The sequence below is a fragment of the Myotis lucifugus genome, unplaced genomic scaffold, assembly GCF_000147115.1.
Source record: "Myotis lucifugus unplaced genomic scaffold, Myoluc2.0 scaffold_0, whole genome shotgun sequence".
Taxonomy (NCBI): domain Eukaryota; kingdom Metazoa; phylum Chordata; class Mammalia; order Chiroptera; family Vespertilionidae; genus Myotis; species Myotis lucifugus.
This window is the reverse complement of record NW_005871048.1, coordinates 2,311,814-2,328,551: the sequence shown is the minus strand read 5'-3', so window position 1 is coordinate 2,328,551 and position 16,738 is coordinate 2,311,814. Positions and strand designations below refer to the sequence as shown.

Genomic DNA, 16,738 nt, shown 5'->3' with positions numbered 1-16,738 from the left:
TAGCACATTTGTTTAAATCAGAAATCACTTATTATAAACTTACTAGAGGCCCGGTGCACAAAAATTTGTGCACTCTGGGGGGGTGGTCCCTTATCTGGCCTGTGCCCTCTCGCAGTCTGGGACCCCTCAGAGGATGTCCACCTGCTGGCTTAGGCCCGCTTCCCGGGGGAACGGGCCTAAGCTGGCAGTCAGACATCCCTCTGGCAGCCTGGAGCACTCGGGGGATGTCCACTTGCCAGCGGGGACAGGCTTAAGCTGTAGTCGGACATCCTTAGCGCTGCTGAGGAGGCGGGAGAGGCTCCCGCCACCACCACTGTGCTGTCAGCTGTTGGCCTGGCTTGTGGCTGAGCAGAGCTCCCTCTGTGGGAGAGCACTGACGACCAGGGTGCAGCTCCTGCATTGAGCGTCTGCCCCCTGGTGGTCAGTGTGTGTCATAGTGACCAGTCATTCCCAGTGGTTCTGCTGTTAAGGTGAATTTGCATATTACCCTTTTATTATATAGGATTTTATAATAAACTTTGCTTGAAATGGTCATTTAATTGATATTATACCATCATGCTTTCCTTAATGCTTAAAATAAGGTTTAGATCATATTTTAAATACTTTCATATCTACAGAAGAATTATTGTCGTCACAAGAGAAATCTCCTGGTGTCAAGGATGTGGTACTAAGCATGGAGTATAGTAAGAAATCAGATTTAGATACTTCCAAACCATCTGGTGAAAAAACCGTTACACATAAAGGTAATTTTTATTCAAACAAGAAATTTCATTAATGGTAATGTTTTAATTTGGAGAGAAATAGCTTTATTACATAACATAGCTAATAAGGTAACCTGTCCTCAAATTTTTACTTTTCATTTCTAGTTGTTCAAAATGTATGGCTTTCAAAACTATCTACAGATGAACAAGAATAGATCCAGAGACAAATAGGGGGGGGGGGGTTAGAGAGCAACCAAAGGACTTGTATGCATGCATATTAGTATAACCCCGTGGTCAGCAAACTGCGGCTCTTTGGCCCCTTGAGTGTGGCTCTTCCTAAGCCTTAGGAATACCCTAATTAAGTTAATAACAGTGTACCTACCTATATAGTTTAAGTTTAAAAAATTTGGCTCTCAAAAGAAATTTCAATCGTTGTACTGTTGATATTTGGCTCTGTTGACTAAGGAGTTTGCCGACCACTGGTATAACCAATGGACACAGACACTGGGGTGGTGGGGGCTTGCCTGGAGTGGGAATGGCTTGGGGGGGGGGGCGGTAAATTGGGGAAAAAGGAGACACATGTAAAACATTAGACAAAAAAAAAACTATCTACAAAATAATTAATTTATAAGGCATTAAAGTGGATCACAGAACAGAAACTATACTAATTAATTACCTACTAATATGCTCTTGTATGTTTTTATTTATACTTGCTTTAAAGAAAACATTTTAATTTGAAGCCTTGGTTAAATCTGAACTTGTAAAGAAACATAATTTTAGAGCAGCGGTTCTCAACCTGTGGGTCGCGACCCCTTTGAGGGTAGAATGATCCTTTCACAGGGGTCACCTAAGACCATCGGACAACACATATATAATTACATATTGTTTTTGTGATTAATCATTATGCTTTAATTATGTTCAATTTGTAACAATGAAATTGGGGGTCACCACATGAGGAACTGTATTAAAGGGTAGTGGCATTAGGAAGGTTGAGAACCACTGTTTTAGAGTGATGTACCTATTATAAGCACGTGATAATATTGAAAGAAATTAAGTTTCTGTAATTGGTTAACCTTTTTTATTCTTTTTAGTAAATCAAGGTATTTAAATGCCAAGACTTTTATTTATGTGTTGGTATATTCAGAATATTTCTACTTCTGCATCTGAAGTTTAGGTAAAACAATGTAATAAAAAATCAAGTGCAATTTTACTTCTTAATTTAGTCTTTCTGAAGAAACAAGCTATTTGTATTTGGGTGCTGAACTATTCAGCCATAATTACAGACATAATACCACTGGTGACTTATGTGCTCTAAGCCACAAAACAATTTCCAGGTTTCATGAGACTTTCAGATAATTTCATCCTCAAATCTATATGTAATATTTATGAGAAGGAAAGAGAGATGACTTCCAAATCTTACTGTCCCACCCTCACTCTCCTACCTCTGTTTAGTTTAGTATCTCCATCTGTCCTATTCCCAGTTGACATGCAACAAGAAAAATCTGCACTGTAAATCATCAAACCATATCATATTTTTATTTCTGTAAAATAATTGCCATTCTTTGTCTGAAATTGATAGCATTGGATAGTTCCTGTCTCAGAAAATTGATCATTTCTAGATTTATAAGCATGCATTTATTTATTTATTTATCTGTTTGCTTAGAGAATGGTAGTTGAGAGCTTAGTTGAGACCCATCGTCCCTTTCAATTCTTTGCTGGCTTGGGATTATAATTTTTTCTTTTTCATCTCAAAACTCTATAAACTGATTATGTCAGCACTGTTCTTATGTTCCTGCATTTATTTTTAGTTTATGGTATTCATTCTTTCATTTCCTCTTACTTTTCATTTGTCCTTTTCTCTTGCCTAAAACAAATCCTTTCCTTTACAGAATCTGTTAGAAATTAATAGATAAAACTATGATGGAAGGGGAAGAATATTTATCAAGCATCTACTTTGTGCCTTCCACAATTTAATAGATGTTACCCATACATTAGCTCATTAATGTGTGTCATAATCTTATGAATCATTATTTTTATGAAATAGGAAACTGGGTCAGTATATTTCTATTTATCTTCTTGCTATAAAAATGTAAATACTTTTAATTTAGTTTAAATCAAAGTGTTAATATTTCCTTGAAATTTCTGAGCTCTTTGAAATGAATACAGAATGTCCATAGTTATATTTATAAATGTTTTTTATCTTCAAAGACAGATAATATCAAATATCTATAGGAACAATAATATTTAATACTAAGAAATTAAAATAATTGAAATGTCTCTTGTTCCATAACAGGCATAAGAAATTAGCATTCAAAAATAGCATTAATATTTTTTGTGTTTATTTTCCTATTTTTCCAATTATTTTCAAAATTATCATAGAAAAGTTTATACAGTTTTAAAAGTCTTCAGAATTATAAACATTCTGGTATGGTCATTATGTAGTCATAGATATTTGATATTTCTGCCTTGATTATTGAGTATTCAAAAGAACAAAAAGAGCACCCTTTTATTTTGTGCTAAGCACTGACTTAAGTGCATTAATGTTTGCAATATAATAACATTAAGAGGTAGGTATTGTTCATCCTCTTTACAACTGAGGAGAGTGAGGAGTTAAGTCACAGCCAGGAAAGGGGTCAGTGGTAATACTGGAATGCTGGGAGTCTGGCTCAAGAGCCCACTGCAGTGTACTCTTCCCTGACCAAGTTGGGAGTTTTATGTGCCTTAAACAAATAATCCAAGCTTATATTTTAAAAAAAAAAAAAAAAGAGAGAGAGAGATTAGGAAAACTTTTAACTCCAGGAAAACATTTATAGGTATTTAAATGTGAACAGACAAGTACATGCAGACATACTTGCATATGCATATATACAACTTTATGTATTTGAAAAAAAAATCGCTCCTGTATAACCTGGCATTTATATAAACCAAGAGACTCTGGCTGATCAAATTCCTTAATATTTCAAGTGGCAAATGATTTGTACAAATACCAAATATCCCTTTAGTGTTTCCAAAATTACTTTTTAGTCATTTGCATAATGATTAAAGTTTATGTGTTATCTGGAACATCAATTTTTTAATGCCATATTCCTACTCTATTAGCCATAGTTAAACATCCTGTCATCTGATTTCAAGCATAAAAGTTTAAAAATTCTGCTAAAGTTTTGGTCAGTTGTAGAGGAATAAAATTTTAGGGGTGTTAATCAGTAGCCCCATTGGAGAGGTCTAAAATGTTTGCTTTTTAAAATCCTGAACACTCAGTGCAGAAAATATTGATCTTCAGTCTTGATTATTTTTCAGACTGTTTCTTCGTACTATGTTTTGTTTATAAATGTGCTCTAATTACATTTTCATTATTTTATTAATATAAAGGCAATTAACTTATATTTTGTGTTTTTTAAACATAATCTAGATGAGGAAGAGGATGGCAAGACTCCAACTCAACCACTGTTGAAAAAAGGCAGGCATTTTTCATCATTTTATTTTAACCCCTTTTTCATACTATTAACTCTTTATCTCCAACCTTATTATTTTCTTTTTTATCTTAGTTTTTATTTTCATGGTGAGGTGATGTTACAGTTATTTATTAAATGCAGATTAGAAAAATTATCATTAGTCTAATTAAAGCATTAAATCATCCCAGGAAAAGATGATATATCAAATACAAATTCTTTTAAGTCATCATAGCATTTCTGAAATATTCAAACCCTGAAAGTCAGTATTAATTTTTTAATTTTAACTGCATGGTTTAGATGATAAGTAGAGACACTGAAATAGGTTTATTCACAGTGTCACTGCATTCTTTACCATCAGTGGTACCATCCAAGTCCTTAATTTTGATACTAATATATTTTTCATTTCAAAAATTACAATATTTCTCACAGTCCTGCTGCGTTTGGGAGATACACAGTCATGTCAACGTACATGAATTTTATGAGAAGGAGATAGAGGTGAGAGTTATGGAGCAGTGTGGTTTGGTAGCCATATTACTTCATCATGCAAATCATTCGTCATGTTTGCATACATCGTGGCAGCATGAAAAGTGAATGATAGGCATTCTGCAAACGTGATCAGATTTCCTCCTATGGATTTTTGCTTTAAAAATTTGGTCTAGGAGTTTCACAATAGTCATTTGCTTACTCACAGAGCCAGTGTTGATTTCTTTTTTTTTAATTTACTGGGAATATAAATGGGAACTCCCTTGGTATATTGCTCTTTCGACTTGCAGCATATGGGTGCCCTTCCAGGGAGTTCCCACCATCTTTCTGTGGTTCAAAGAAAGATGTGATGGTTATGTGGCTTTATAAAACTGGGTATCACATACTAATGGGACAAATGCTAGATAAAAATGAGAGTTTTTTTCCTTAGACTAAGGTTTCGCTGTGATAATTGTAAGATTGTATTGGTATGTCTTCCATTTCTGTCTTTCATATAACATTTTATTTAAAAAATTTTTTTGAGCTTTAAATGGTTTAAAAACTAGACTACAAAAGAAAAGGCATAAACTTAATTTGTCCAGTTAGCCTAAAACATCTTTTCACAAATCAAAATCCAGCAGTTATAATTTTCCTGATTGATATTTATGATTCTCTTTCATTCAGAATGCTTCAAAATATTGGAAATTAGGCAAGATGGTCTGAATAAGTTTAACTGTTGTGAAGATGTGTTTATCTCTAGCCATCTTAATCATATGTTTAAATTATAAACAATTGAAAGCTTATGATTGATACCATATACTACTATCTGCGAAATATGTAAAAGTTAGGAAACTATAGGAATGCAGCAAAAGGGACTTTAATATTTAGCTTCCTTACATCTTCTTTTTCTGCTTAATCCTTTAGAATCCAAAGGCCCTGCTGTGCCTTTAAATGTAGCTGACCAAAAGCTTCTTGAAGCTAGTACACAGTTTCAGAAAAAACAAGGAAAGAATACTATTGATGTCTGGTGGCTTTTTGATGATGGAGGTAAGGTTAATACATTTTTTTTAACAGTTTTAAATTTACTGAAGTTGTGGGAATAGTACTAAAAATTGGCATGTATTCCTTACTCATAGACCACATTCCAGTTTAGCCAACATTCCCAAAAGCAACAGGATTAATTTCGGAATCAGGTGTTGCACTTAGTTGTCATCTCTCTTCATTGTCCTTTAATTTGGGAGTTGCTAGGTCTTTCCTTGAGCTTCATGACCTTAATATTTAAAAAAATATTATAGACCAAATATTTTATAGAATGTCACTTAATTTGGAGTGCTATTTGATGTTTCACCATAATTATTTTCAAGTTATATATTTTTAGCAAAAATATCACAAGTGATGCTATGCTCTTCTGTCTGTATCATCAGGTGGCACATGATGTTGCTTTGTCTCATCACTGGTGAAGTTAGCTTTGACTATGGAGTAAGGTGGTTTTCACCAGGGTTATACACTGAAGAGTTACTGTTCTCCCCTTTTATAATTACAGGCATTTGGGGGATGAGGAGTTACTTTGAGACTATGTAAATAGACCATTGTTACTGCAACTGTTACCACCATCTTTAGCATCCATTGATATTTCTGCCTGAATTTATTGTTGTTATGGTTTGTTTGTGGTTGCCAGATGATAATTTTCCAGTCCTATTATTTCTTCCCATGGATTCCTATTTTATTCACTGGGATATGATTTGTCATTCTCATTATTTGTTTTGATATTCAAATTGTCTCAGATTTCCTGTTTAGTCTGACTGCTATGTCCATGTGGCATGTCCCAACGACTCTTTGTTTTCTAATACAGTAAGTTGTTCCAGGCTCAGTTTTGTACTTCCCTATAGCATCCGTTGAACCACCCTTTATCTAAGAAGCCCTGATTACTTTTAGTGGAGAGTGGTATTGAGGAACCAAAAACGGGGCATTAGATGTGCTCGTTGGTATTAGGGTGTCATTGCTCCCAAGCCCTCTCAGTGGACAGATCTATGAAATACACATAGAAGTGTCTGTATGTATATTTACAGGCTGAAAACTAATTCCAGCCCAACACTGCAGGGTTCAATCCAGCTTCTCCCTCTATGTTTCTCATTTTAGTGAGAAATGGTGTTCCCATTAGCTTCAGCAAATATTCTCCTTCCTCCCTCTGCCAGGCCACAATCCCCTTTCACTGACTTCCTCACATGGGCCGACTCCACTGGGTCTCCCTCCTAGTTCAGTCCTGCCTTACGGCTTTATGACTGAATCAAGGAAGGGCAGAAAGAAAAATTTAGTTTTACAGAGTTGTTGTAAACATGTTTTTAGAGACTAAATTGAATTAAAAGTTTTTATTTAAGAAATTAGCACTTAGTATATGATTTATTTTTATGATTCAGGTTTGACCTTATTGATACCTTACCTTCTGACTACCAAGAAAAAGTGGAAAGATTGTAAGATCAGAGTATTCATTGGTGGAAAAATAAACAGAATAGACCATGACCGGAGAGCGTAAGTCTACTTTAAATTGAAGGACTTTTATCTGTAATACTTTATTATTACTATATAGATTTGATAGAATAATCCATAGGCAGTCCATAAGATGTCAGTTACTCTATTCTATGCTGAAGCTGAAAATTCTCAAATAAACCATCTTTAATTTTAAGTTAGTCTTTATGTTTAAGTTGTAGATTGTTTTACTGATATGTAATATTTTTTAATATATTGACATTTTAGAAAGTATTAATATTTATGGCATTAAAGTGTTAAGCAGCTCTTTTTTTTAAATCGGGGGAGAGTGTGCAGCCATTGTCATCTACTCCCTGTCTGTGTTGTCACAGTTCTGGTTCTGGGTTCAGTGCTTCTCTAAGTGCCTGTGGTGTCTCTGACCTGTTTGCATATATTTTGCACATTGCTCCCAATTTCAGGTTTGGAAAGCAGAGCTTGATCTCATGATTCCTCTGCCCAAAATACTTCATAACGTTTCCTCTGTAACATAACAGAGAAGGTCTATGCTAAATGTGGCAATCGAAGTCCTTACAATCTACCCTCCTATTCCCTATTGTTATCTCTTGGTCCCCCAATTGCCTTATACTTCAGTTTACATTTCTGTACCTGCCTTAAAAATGCAGATGGTTTCAGACTTTCACTCCTTTGCTTACTCTCATCTCTCTACTATTAATAGCTTTATACTTCTCGGTTAAAATACTCCATCCTTTAATGTTCAGGACAGTTGCCACCTTCTTCATTACACCTTCCCTAATTTTCTCCCTTGTCCCCCACTAGTTGTTACATTTCCTTCCTGAATCACAATATACTTGATACCACTCATCACATTCTGGGCTTCTGTTATATTTATTTTATGCCAGAATTCAATTAGGTGTTTATTCATTTCAAATAGTGAATTATGCAAGCAGTATTAGAAATAACCAAAAAGTTAAACCTGTTTCTCATCTGTTTTCTAGTATATTAATTTAGAAAACTCATTTTATTAAGAATAAAATCCTGTTTTGTTCATTGCTTTTCCTGTTTGTATGTTTTTATGTTTCAACTTTTTCTATTGTTGCCACCAAGGCTTCATTGCCAACTCTGCCTCCAAAAAGGTATTTACTGAAAAGCCAGAGGCTGTTGGAGTTCCTATCCCATGCCTGTCCAAGTTCAATCCCCTCCCCCTCCCAAATACTGTGAACTTAACCTACTCTCAGTTATAACTTCAGTTTGGTCCAAAAGGTCATATTTGGACCTTTTGGGATATGCATTCAACATGGATGGAAGAATAATCCAGAAATAATTAAACAAATAACTAGTTTTTATTGAAATCCTTATACTTAATATAATTCCACTAAAATTAAATTTAAAATACTAGTTGTATTCAAATTTAATTATTAATGTCTTTCACTGTCCATTACTAGATGAGATTCAGAAAATGTAAAATAACAGAAGTCTCTTCTCAAGGAATTTTTTACATCTACTTTGTTAATGTACAATGGAAATTAATTCATATGGGTTTGTTTTGTATGTGATATATAAATCATGCTTTTCAGATACATAGATTCAGCTCTAAATAGAATAGAAATATCAGCCTTCATGTGTCTAAGTGCTATTTATTTTTGTTTTAGGATGGCTACTTTGCTTAGCAAGTTTCGGATAGACTTCTCTGATATAATGGTCCTAGGAGATATTAATACTAAACCAAAGAAAGAAAAGTAAGTTATTGAATAAATTACTTTGTACAAATTTCTGATACTTTTGGATAACCTACTCACACACTCGAGTAACAGATTATTCAACTTAAACTAATATATGGCCTTTTGGCCTGCTGTTAGTTATATAACTTTTTAAATTTAGCACTGAGAGTTGGCATGCTTATAGCAGATTTCAAAGTAAGTCTAAAGGCCTTCCATTTTCAGAGAATTCAATTACCGCTTTATAAGAAATTTCTGAAAATCATTAATACCACAGAAATTCCACATGGTTCTTTAAATTTCCATTGTTTATGCCCACGTTCATTATGACCACTCAGTCCCTACTCCACATAGAAATTATTCACACTGTTTTATTACTAAAATAGAAATGTCTAAGAATTTGCCTATAATAGTTGCATTTACAGTTCTCAAGAATTAAAAGATTTGTGGAATAGTGTATCTGAAAATGGTAATATTATGGTTGTTATCATATGTATATTACTGGACAGAACTTTAATAATTCTCAGATAAACGTTGAATAAATGATGAAGTTGGTGTAAAGAATCCACTTTAAATTAAAAAAAAATAGTAAGATTATACTGTGTAAGGTTGTAATCAGGGAGAGATTTGTTTCCTGTTATAAAACAATAAAAACCAGGAGCTTTGTATGAGACATACTTGAAAAGGGTGTTCAAGGACTCAATTCCAATGTATGTGTGGAGGCTTCCCACACCAACCAATTCTCAGACAGAAGCAGAGTATCGAGAATTCAACTCAATTAGGACACCATCTACCCAAAGATAGAATGAAATTACACAGGTAAAGGGCTCAGCCTCACAAGAACTGCCCTCCACTTAATTTTTTTATTTTTAAAATATGTTTTTATTAATTTCAGAAAAGAAGGGAGAGGGAGAGAGAGAGAGAGAAACATCAATGATGAGAGAGAATCATTGATCAGCTACCTCCTGCACGCCCCACACTGGGGATTGAGCCTGTAACCCCGGGGCATATGCCCTGACCAGGAATTGAACCACGATTTTTAGTTCATAGGTCAAAACTCAACCACTGAGCCACACCAGCTGGGCTGCCCTCCACTTTAGATTCCAGCCACAAGCACAGGTTGTTACCTATACTTCTGACAGACTAGCTATAAATCAGAGGTTCACATGACTTCCCTCTCCAATTTCAGTTTGCTAGAATGGCTCACAGAACTCAAGAAAACCCATTTACTCATTAGATTACTAATTTATTACAAAGGATACAAATTAACAATCAGATGAAGGGATACATTGAGTGAGGTCCCCAACAAAGGAGCTTCTGGCCTTGTGGAGCTTGGGGCTCAGCAAGGTGGCACCTGGAAGCATTCTGGTCTCTAACAAAGAGGGAAAAGGACCAAGGAGCTGTCCTCCCAGTTTTTCTGAAGCTTCATTACTTAGTCATGATTGAACTTTTGGTATAATAAAAATCAATTCCATAATTAGTTTAAAATTAGTTATGATTGACTAAGTCATTAGTCATTGGCAATTATACTCAATCTCCAGCCCTTTCCTTTTTGTGGGACATTGGAGGTTTGTAGGGGGAGACGGCTGAAAGATCCAAACCTCTAGTCACAAGGTGGGTTCAACTGGCAACCAGCCCCACCCTTGGGGTTGGGTCCAAACTTCATCTCATTAATTTTAAAAAAAACCTTTATAACTCTCAACACTTGGGAAATTCCAAGGGTTTGGGGGAGCTGTGAGCCAGGAACTGTAGATGAAGACCAAATATCTTATAAATCACAATATTGCAAAACTGAAAAATGTTTTTCACATTCATAGAGGATTAGAATGCTGTTCATGTTCTTTTAATTATCTTTTGTCCTATTAAGTATTTCTGGATCTAGAGATTAATTCTCCATCTACTTAAATGTGTAGTATCTGCCCTTCCCTCCCTTCAAAATGTTCTAGTACCTTTTCTAATACTACTTTTCTTTAGTGGTATTTGAACTAGGAAAGGGAAAGCCTTTGAGTGTTTTAAGTAAAGGAATAACACAATTTGACTTACTGCTCAAAGGGATCATTCTGGCACTGTGGTGAAAATTTACTTCGATTGGGGTGGGGAGTTAGACATAGGAGCAGGGATAGATGAGAGAGATCAGAGTAGTTAAGGATATAGAGGGGAGCACAATAGATGGAAAACAATAACTGCTTAAGTTATAATTTTGTGTTTCAAGATCATACTGTTAAGTAATTCAAAATAAGGTTATCAGTATTCTTTCTATTGTTTTTAAGTATTATAGCTTTTGATGAAATGATTGAGCCATACAGACTTCATGAAGATGATAAAGAACAAGATATTGCAGATAAAATGAAAGAAGATGAACCATGGCGAATAACAGATAATGAACTTGAACTTTATAAGACCAAGGTATTCTTTTTTTTTCCTGCTTACTTTTCATTAACCTTCCATGTGATTTTTAAAAAAATACTAAGACATAAAAGTATCAAGAACTGCAGTTTGTTACAGAAGGACCCAGTTGTATAAATTAAATCTACTTTAAGTTGGATTTATATGTGGTCATTGTAAAGAATGATTTTTTAAAATTATGGAACTGATTATTTACCAAAATTGATTTTGGTTTCTTTTTTTTCTTTTTTCTACTTATAGTTTTATGAACCATGATAGATTCCAATTTTCAAATGGTCCAGGAATGACTTTGTCTTGTTTCATTTCAGACATACCGGCAGATTAGGTTAAATGAATTATTAAAGGAACATTCAAGCACAGCTAGTGTCATTGTCATGTAAGTAATACCTGCACTAAGATTTTCTTAGGTATTAATTTTTATGATAATGCAATTAGGGTTAATTTCTATACAAGTACATATCTATCTAACATTCATAATGACCTAGTAGTTGTAAGGAGGAAAAACAAACTTTTTAAAATACACTTTGTTCTAAGCATATGGGAAGAAATTAAGTAGGAGGAAAGAAAAATCTTAAGCTTATATGAATCTAAGTAATTTTTTATTATTGTATATTTTGCAATTTTCCCACCTTTTAACTGTGTTTAACTTTGCCATCAACCATATGGGGTATGATGGCCTGAAATTCAAATTTGGACCCCAGGCACCTTAGTTCTCAAACTTAATTCATTACAGAAGGCAGTACCAGAAGCGATTTGTTCGCAAACAGAATCATTTTTCCCCATTAGAAATAATGTAAATTAAATTAATCCATTCCAGACCCCCAAATACAATGCATGTCTATTGTACTGTTTAGTCTATAAACTTATTTTCTTAAATTTATCGAACAAGCCCCCTACTAGCCTTAAAGGAATCAATCACCTTCAGCACTTGTTACAGAGATGTCTTTCAGGTCAAAACGCTGTATCTTTGCTTGTTCATGTATCACTGCCTCCAAAATGCAGTCACTAGCTCACTGCTTTTCCTTTATCCAAATCAACAACAGTTTTTCTACCTCTTCAATTACCTGTGATCATTGCTTCTTTCACAACCTTAGCAACATTAGCAACTCTTGATGGCCTCTTTATGTTTTAAAAGTGTGCTAATTGATTTCACCAGCAACATAAGCATCCTCTCCTTTGTTACCTTGAGACGCTTTTTGTCTTGCTGAGGTATCAGCAGAAAGGGTTGTCGGTCAAAAACTGAAGTTTGGTTCTACCACTGAGACATTTTTTCTGTGAACAACTTGGTCGAGAACCAAATTGTTTAAGATGGGAGACTTTGAAAAATGAGGTTTGACTGTAATAAAGTTGCTTGGAGGTTTAAATTTTTTAAATGGTTTTATGTCTGAATCCTGCCCCAAGTTCCCACACACAAGACTTTACATATAGACACATTGTCCTGGCAGTGAATATAGCTAACTCTGGCTTTCATTCCACTGAACCAGGTTAGCTAGATATTAACTTGAACCCAAATTCCCTCAGTCCTGTAACCTGGGTTCTTAAATGGGTGAGAAAAGCTCAGGCCTTCAAAAACATGGCAAATGATTGAATAAAGTTAACACCAAAGGATTGTGCTTCTGATTAACAATAAACAGTTATTATTACATCAGAAATTTTTAAGTTTTGCCAGTAATCATATATCTGTAATGGAAGATGGTAAAACATAGAATCTAGAAACACTATAGAGCAATTGGCCACTACTACTACTGTCGACAAATAGAAATGAAAGCACAGAGAGACAAGAAGATAAAAATGAATATCTAGAAATAATTATGTTTGAATCTTATTTATCTATTTTAGTTTCCACTTTTACATTCAGATGGAAACATCATTTTCTCTTAAAAGAATTCTATACTTACTGAAGAAAGGGAAATTTAGGGCTTAATGTTAGATACCAAATGGGTTATGCTAATCGTGGGAAGAAATTTTTAAACATATTTTGTTAGAACTTGAAACAAATAGGAGTAGTGTTATGGTAGTATAGTAGTTGCTATACTATATGCAGGATTTCCCCACACTTAATAATATGCTGTAACTATAGTAACTTTTAGTTACTATATTTTGACATAATCTAATTTTTATTACATTTTATTCTTCTCAACTTAAATGCACTGCTGAATTTCCTTTCTTCTTTTGATACCAGGAGTCTCCCAGTTGCACGAAAAGGTGCTGTATCCAGTGCTCTCTACATGGCGTGGTTAGAAGCTTTGTCTGAGGACCTGCCACCAATTCTCCTAGTTCGTGGGAATCATCAGAGTGTCCTTACATTCTATTCTTAAACTTTCTACACAGTGGACAGCCCTTCAGACATTACTGCATTGCCTAGTGAAGTAACTGAAATCTTCAATGACACGTTAACATCACAATGGCGAACTGTGACTTTTCTTTCACTATTTCATTAATTTGAAAGCACACAGGGAAGTTGTTCCATTGACATGTATATGGAGACTTCAGTTTTAGTCATTAATGTATCTCAATTTTAATGATTCCTTGTTGTTGGACTAAAGCTCATGAAGTAGTTTTCCTTTGCTACTTGAATAGCAATAAAAGTATGTTATTTTCTGATTGATGAAAGAAATACAAAAAGCCTTTAGCCTCGAGGTGCCTTCTGAAAATAACCAAATTTCATCCATATATCCTCTTTTATAAATTTATAGAATGTCAAACTTTGCCTTCAGCTATTACTTTTATTTCTAGTCTCTTCTACCTTAAAATGGACACTGCTTTTCTTCCATTGACCAGTTAGTGTTGAGTACTGTATGTTGTCTATTATTTTTGTAGTTTTATGTTAGACATTAAAGGTGAGAGTTAGGGCAAGTTAATGGGGGGGAAATATGGGAACCAAAAAGTGACCCCAAGTTTAGACTGTATGAGTATGTAAATTTGTAGACCTAGGGGGAAAAGGCCCAATAAACCTTTTTTTTTTTTTTAACATCTAAGTGGTTCTTATTTGTATCTTCATTCAATATTACTAAAACGTTAGGGAAGGTTGGAGATTTATCTAGTACTTCTATATACTGCTGAAAAATTACAGTCATTCTTTAGACAATATATAGTTATTCTTTTGACAGAAATTCTCAATCATTTGTATTTATTAAAAGAGATTTGTCCTAATTTAGAGTTTTCTTTAAATCTGAGGGACTTTTAAGAAATGCTAAATAATTTTTCTGGAGGAAAATCATTGCCATTTCATAGAATATTTCAAACACTACATGGAATTTCACTATACCATCCTTTACAAGTCATTAAAATAATGTTTCATCAAATGGTTAAATGGACCACTGGTTTCTTAGTGAAATGTTTTTAGGCTTAATTCATTCAAATGTCAAGTACACTTAGTCTTAATTAATATACTCAGGTTTGAACAGATTATTCTGAACATTTAAATTTAATCCATTCTTAATACTTTAAAACTTTTGTGTTAAGAAAAACTGCCAGATTGTGCTTTTGAAATGTCTGTTTTGACATCATAGTCTACTAGTACAAATATGACAGTGCGTATGTACTGTTATTAAAAGCTTTATATACAATTATTAATGTAAAGTTTTTCAGTTTTTATTCAAGGAAGGATTTCCTAAAAACATTTCAAGGGATCTATATCTACATATATGTATGTGTGTGTGCATATATATACACATACACAGATGCATATGTATATATAATGACATTTATGTTGTTTTTTGCATTTTAAATGATCAAGATTCATTAGATTAAAATGGGTTTTGTTTTAGTAAACGTAAGTTCAAAATTAGATTGAAAGAGACAGGTTTCCTGAAGAACAAAGGTGATTATTTGAAGGGCATGTAATTCACACAGTTATCATTCAGATAGAAAATGGGGAACATTTCATCTAAAGTACTGTTTAGTGGGTTCATTGGTATAAGTTTCAATGGTGAAGAATTTATGCAGGTTTTAATAAATCTTGATAGAAAGTATAAAATTACTGTTAACAGTTCAGTGTTTTTGCTGCATAAGTATGAACTAAGTTAATATAAAAATGAAGATCTGATAATAATTTTGAATTCAGAATGTTAAGAAAATGAAATAATTGGTTTTTTCCAAAATATTTTTTCCTCTGTTATAACGCACAACATTGTTGCATTTATGCAGGTTTTGTAGTGTTTGGGGGTAAGGATGGTAGAAATGTCAGATTAGTCAATAAACTATTTATGTTTGAATTTTTAAAATGGATAATAGGGCATGAAATAAGTGCTGCTATCTTGAAATGTGCACAGGTACACTTACTTTTTTTTTTTCTTCAAGTTTTTCCCATTCAGAAAAACATCATTGTGATTTGTACTGCAGGAACCAAACGTCATGCATCATACATTGTGTATAAAGTACATAAAATATATCTAAATATGCATAATGGGGGGAGGGTAATATTGTCTGTGAAATAATGTAAGAAGCTTTTCACTTTTTAAAAATGTGCATTACTTTTACTTAACACTAGACACCAGGTCAAAATTTTTAAGGTTAATATAGTGCTCTAATAAAATTCAATAATTAATTCTTAGAGATGCTAGCTAGTGTCAAAGCTATTCTAGTCTTTTATTTATACTGAATTTGATTATTTTAATGCCATTTTTTTTTTTTTTTTTTTTAGTTCTAATCATTCGTGGTAACTTGGAAACAAATAATTATGCAATGGCATTTGAGCATTCATTATTCCTAGAGGTAAAAATTCAATGGGTTTAGAGAGAATGGTGGTGTTACGCTGATAATTAATGGTTAATTAAATCAGATATTTATTTGTTACATTACTTCATTTGTATTTTAGGTTTTCTTTTACATTCTTTTTATATACTTTCTGATATTACGTATTTTTAAAGACTATGGAAATAATTTAAAGATTTGCGCTCTGGTGGATGTTTACTAAGTTTGAAAATGTAATATTTTGATAATGTTGTATGATAACTGTCACACATGCTTTTCTAATGTTTTAACATTGAGTATTGCAGTTGCTGCTTTGTACAGAGGTTACTGCAATAAAGGAAGTGGATTCATTAAAACTATATAATGTCTACTCATATTTTATCTGTTTTGTAAGTCTATGTCAGCTTTAACTTAACCTCATTTATATAACTACTAGAGGCCCTGTGCACACTGAAAGTAAATTAATTAGTAATTAGGAGGTGGCTGGCAGTCAGGACTGGGCAAGACGGCAGGACATGCCATGGAGCCAACCTCCCACGGTTTCTCCCCAGCAGGCCGCACCTGGGGCAGCGCAGGGGCTCGAAGGGTGTCTGTGGAATGAGCGGGGCCCCTCTGGCAGGTGGGGTCCCTCAGCCTGGCCTGCGGGGATCGGGCTGAATCTGGCAGTCCGATATCCCTCGAGGGGTCCTGGAGTGCGAGAGGGCACTCTGCAAGGTTGCTGTCGCTTGGCAGCTCCTGTATTGAGCATCTGCCCCCTGGTCATTGCATATCATAGTTACCGGCCAGTCGCTTAGACTTTTATATATATACTAGAGGCCTC

The 16,738-nt window shown here is 34.1% G+C and overlaps 1 protein-coding gene across 1 annotated transcript in view; it reads left to right on the top strand.

Moving 5' to 3' along the window:
* SLC12A2 (solute carrier family 12 member 2) overlaps window positions 1-16,286 on the top strand; it is a 92,854-nt gene extending 76,568 nt beyond the window's left edge. Inside the window, 8 exon segments of the mRNA XM_006081069.3 lie at window positions 618-743; window positions 4,111-4,158; window positions 5,540-5,662; window positions 7,033-7,144; window positions 8,752-8,838; window positions 11,088-11,223; window positions 11,532-11,599; window positions 13,406-16,286. Of these exon segments, the coding sequence (XP_006081131.1) occupies window positions 618-743; window positions 4,111-4,158; window positions 5,540-5,662; window positions 7,033-7,144; window positions 8,752-8,838; window positions 11,088-11,223; window positions 11,532-11,599; window positions 13,406-13,541 (836 nt within the window). The 3' untranslated portion in view covers window positions 13,542-16,286.
* Window positions 16,287-16,738: the final 452 nt, after the last annotated feature.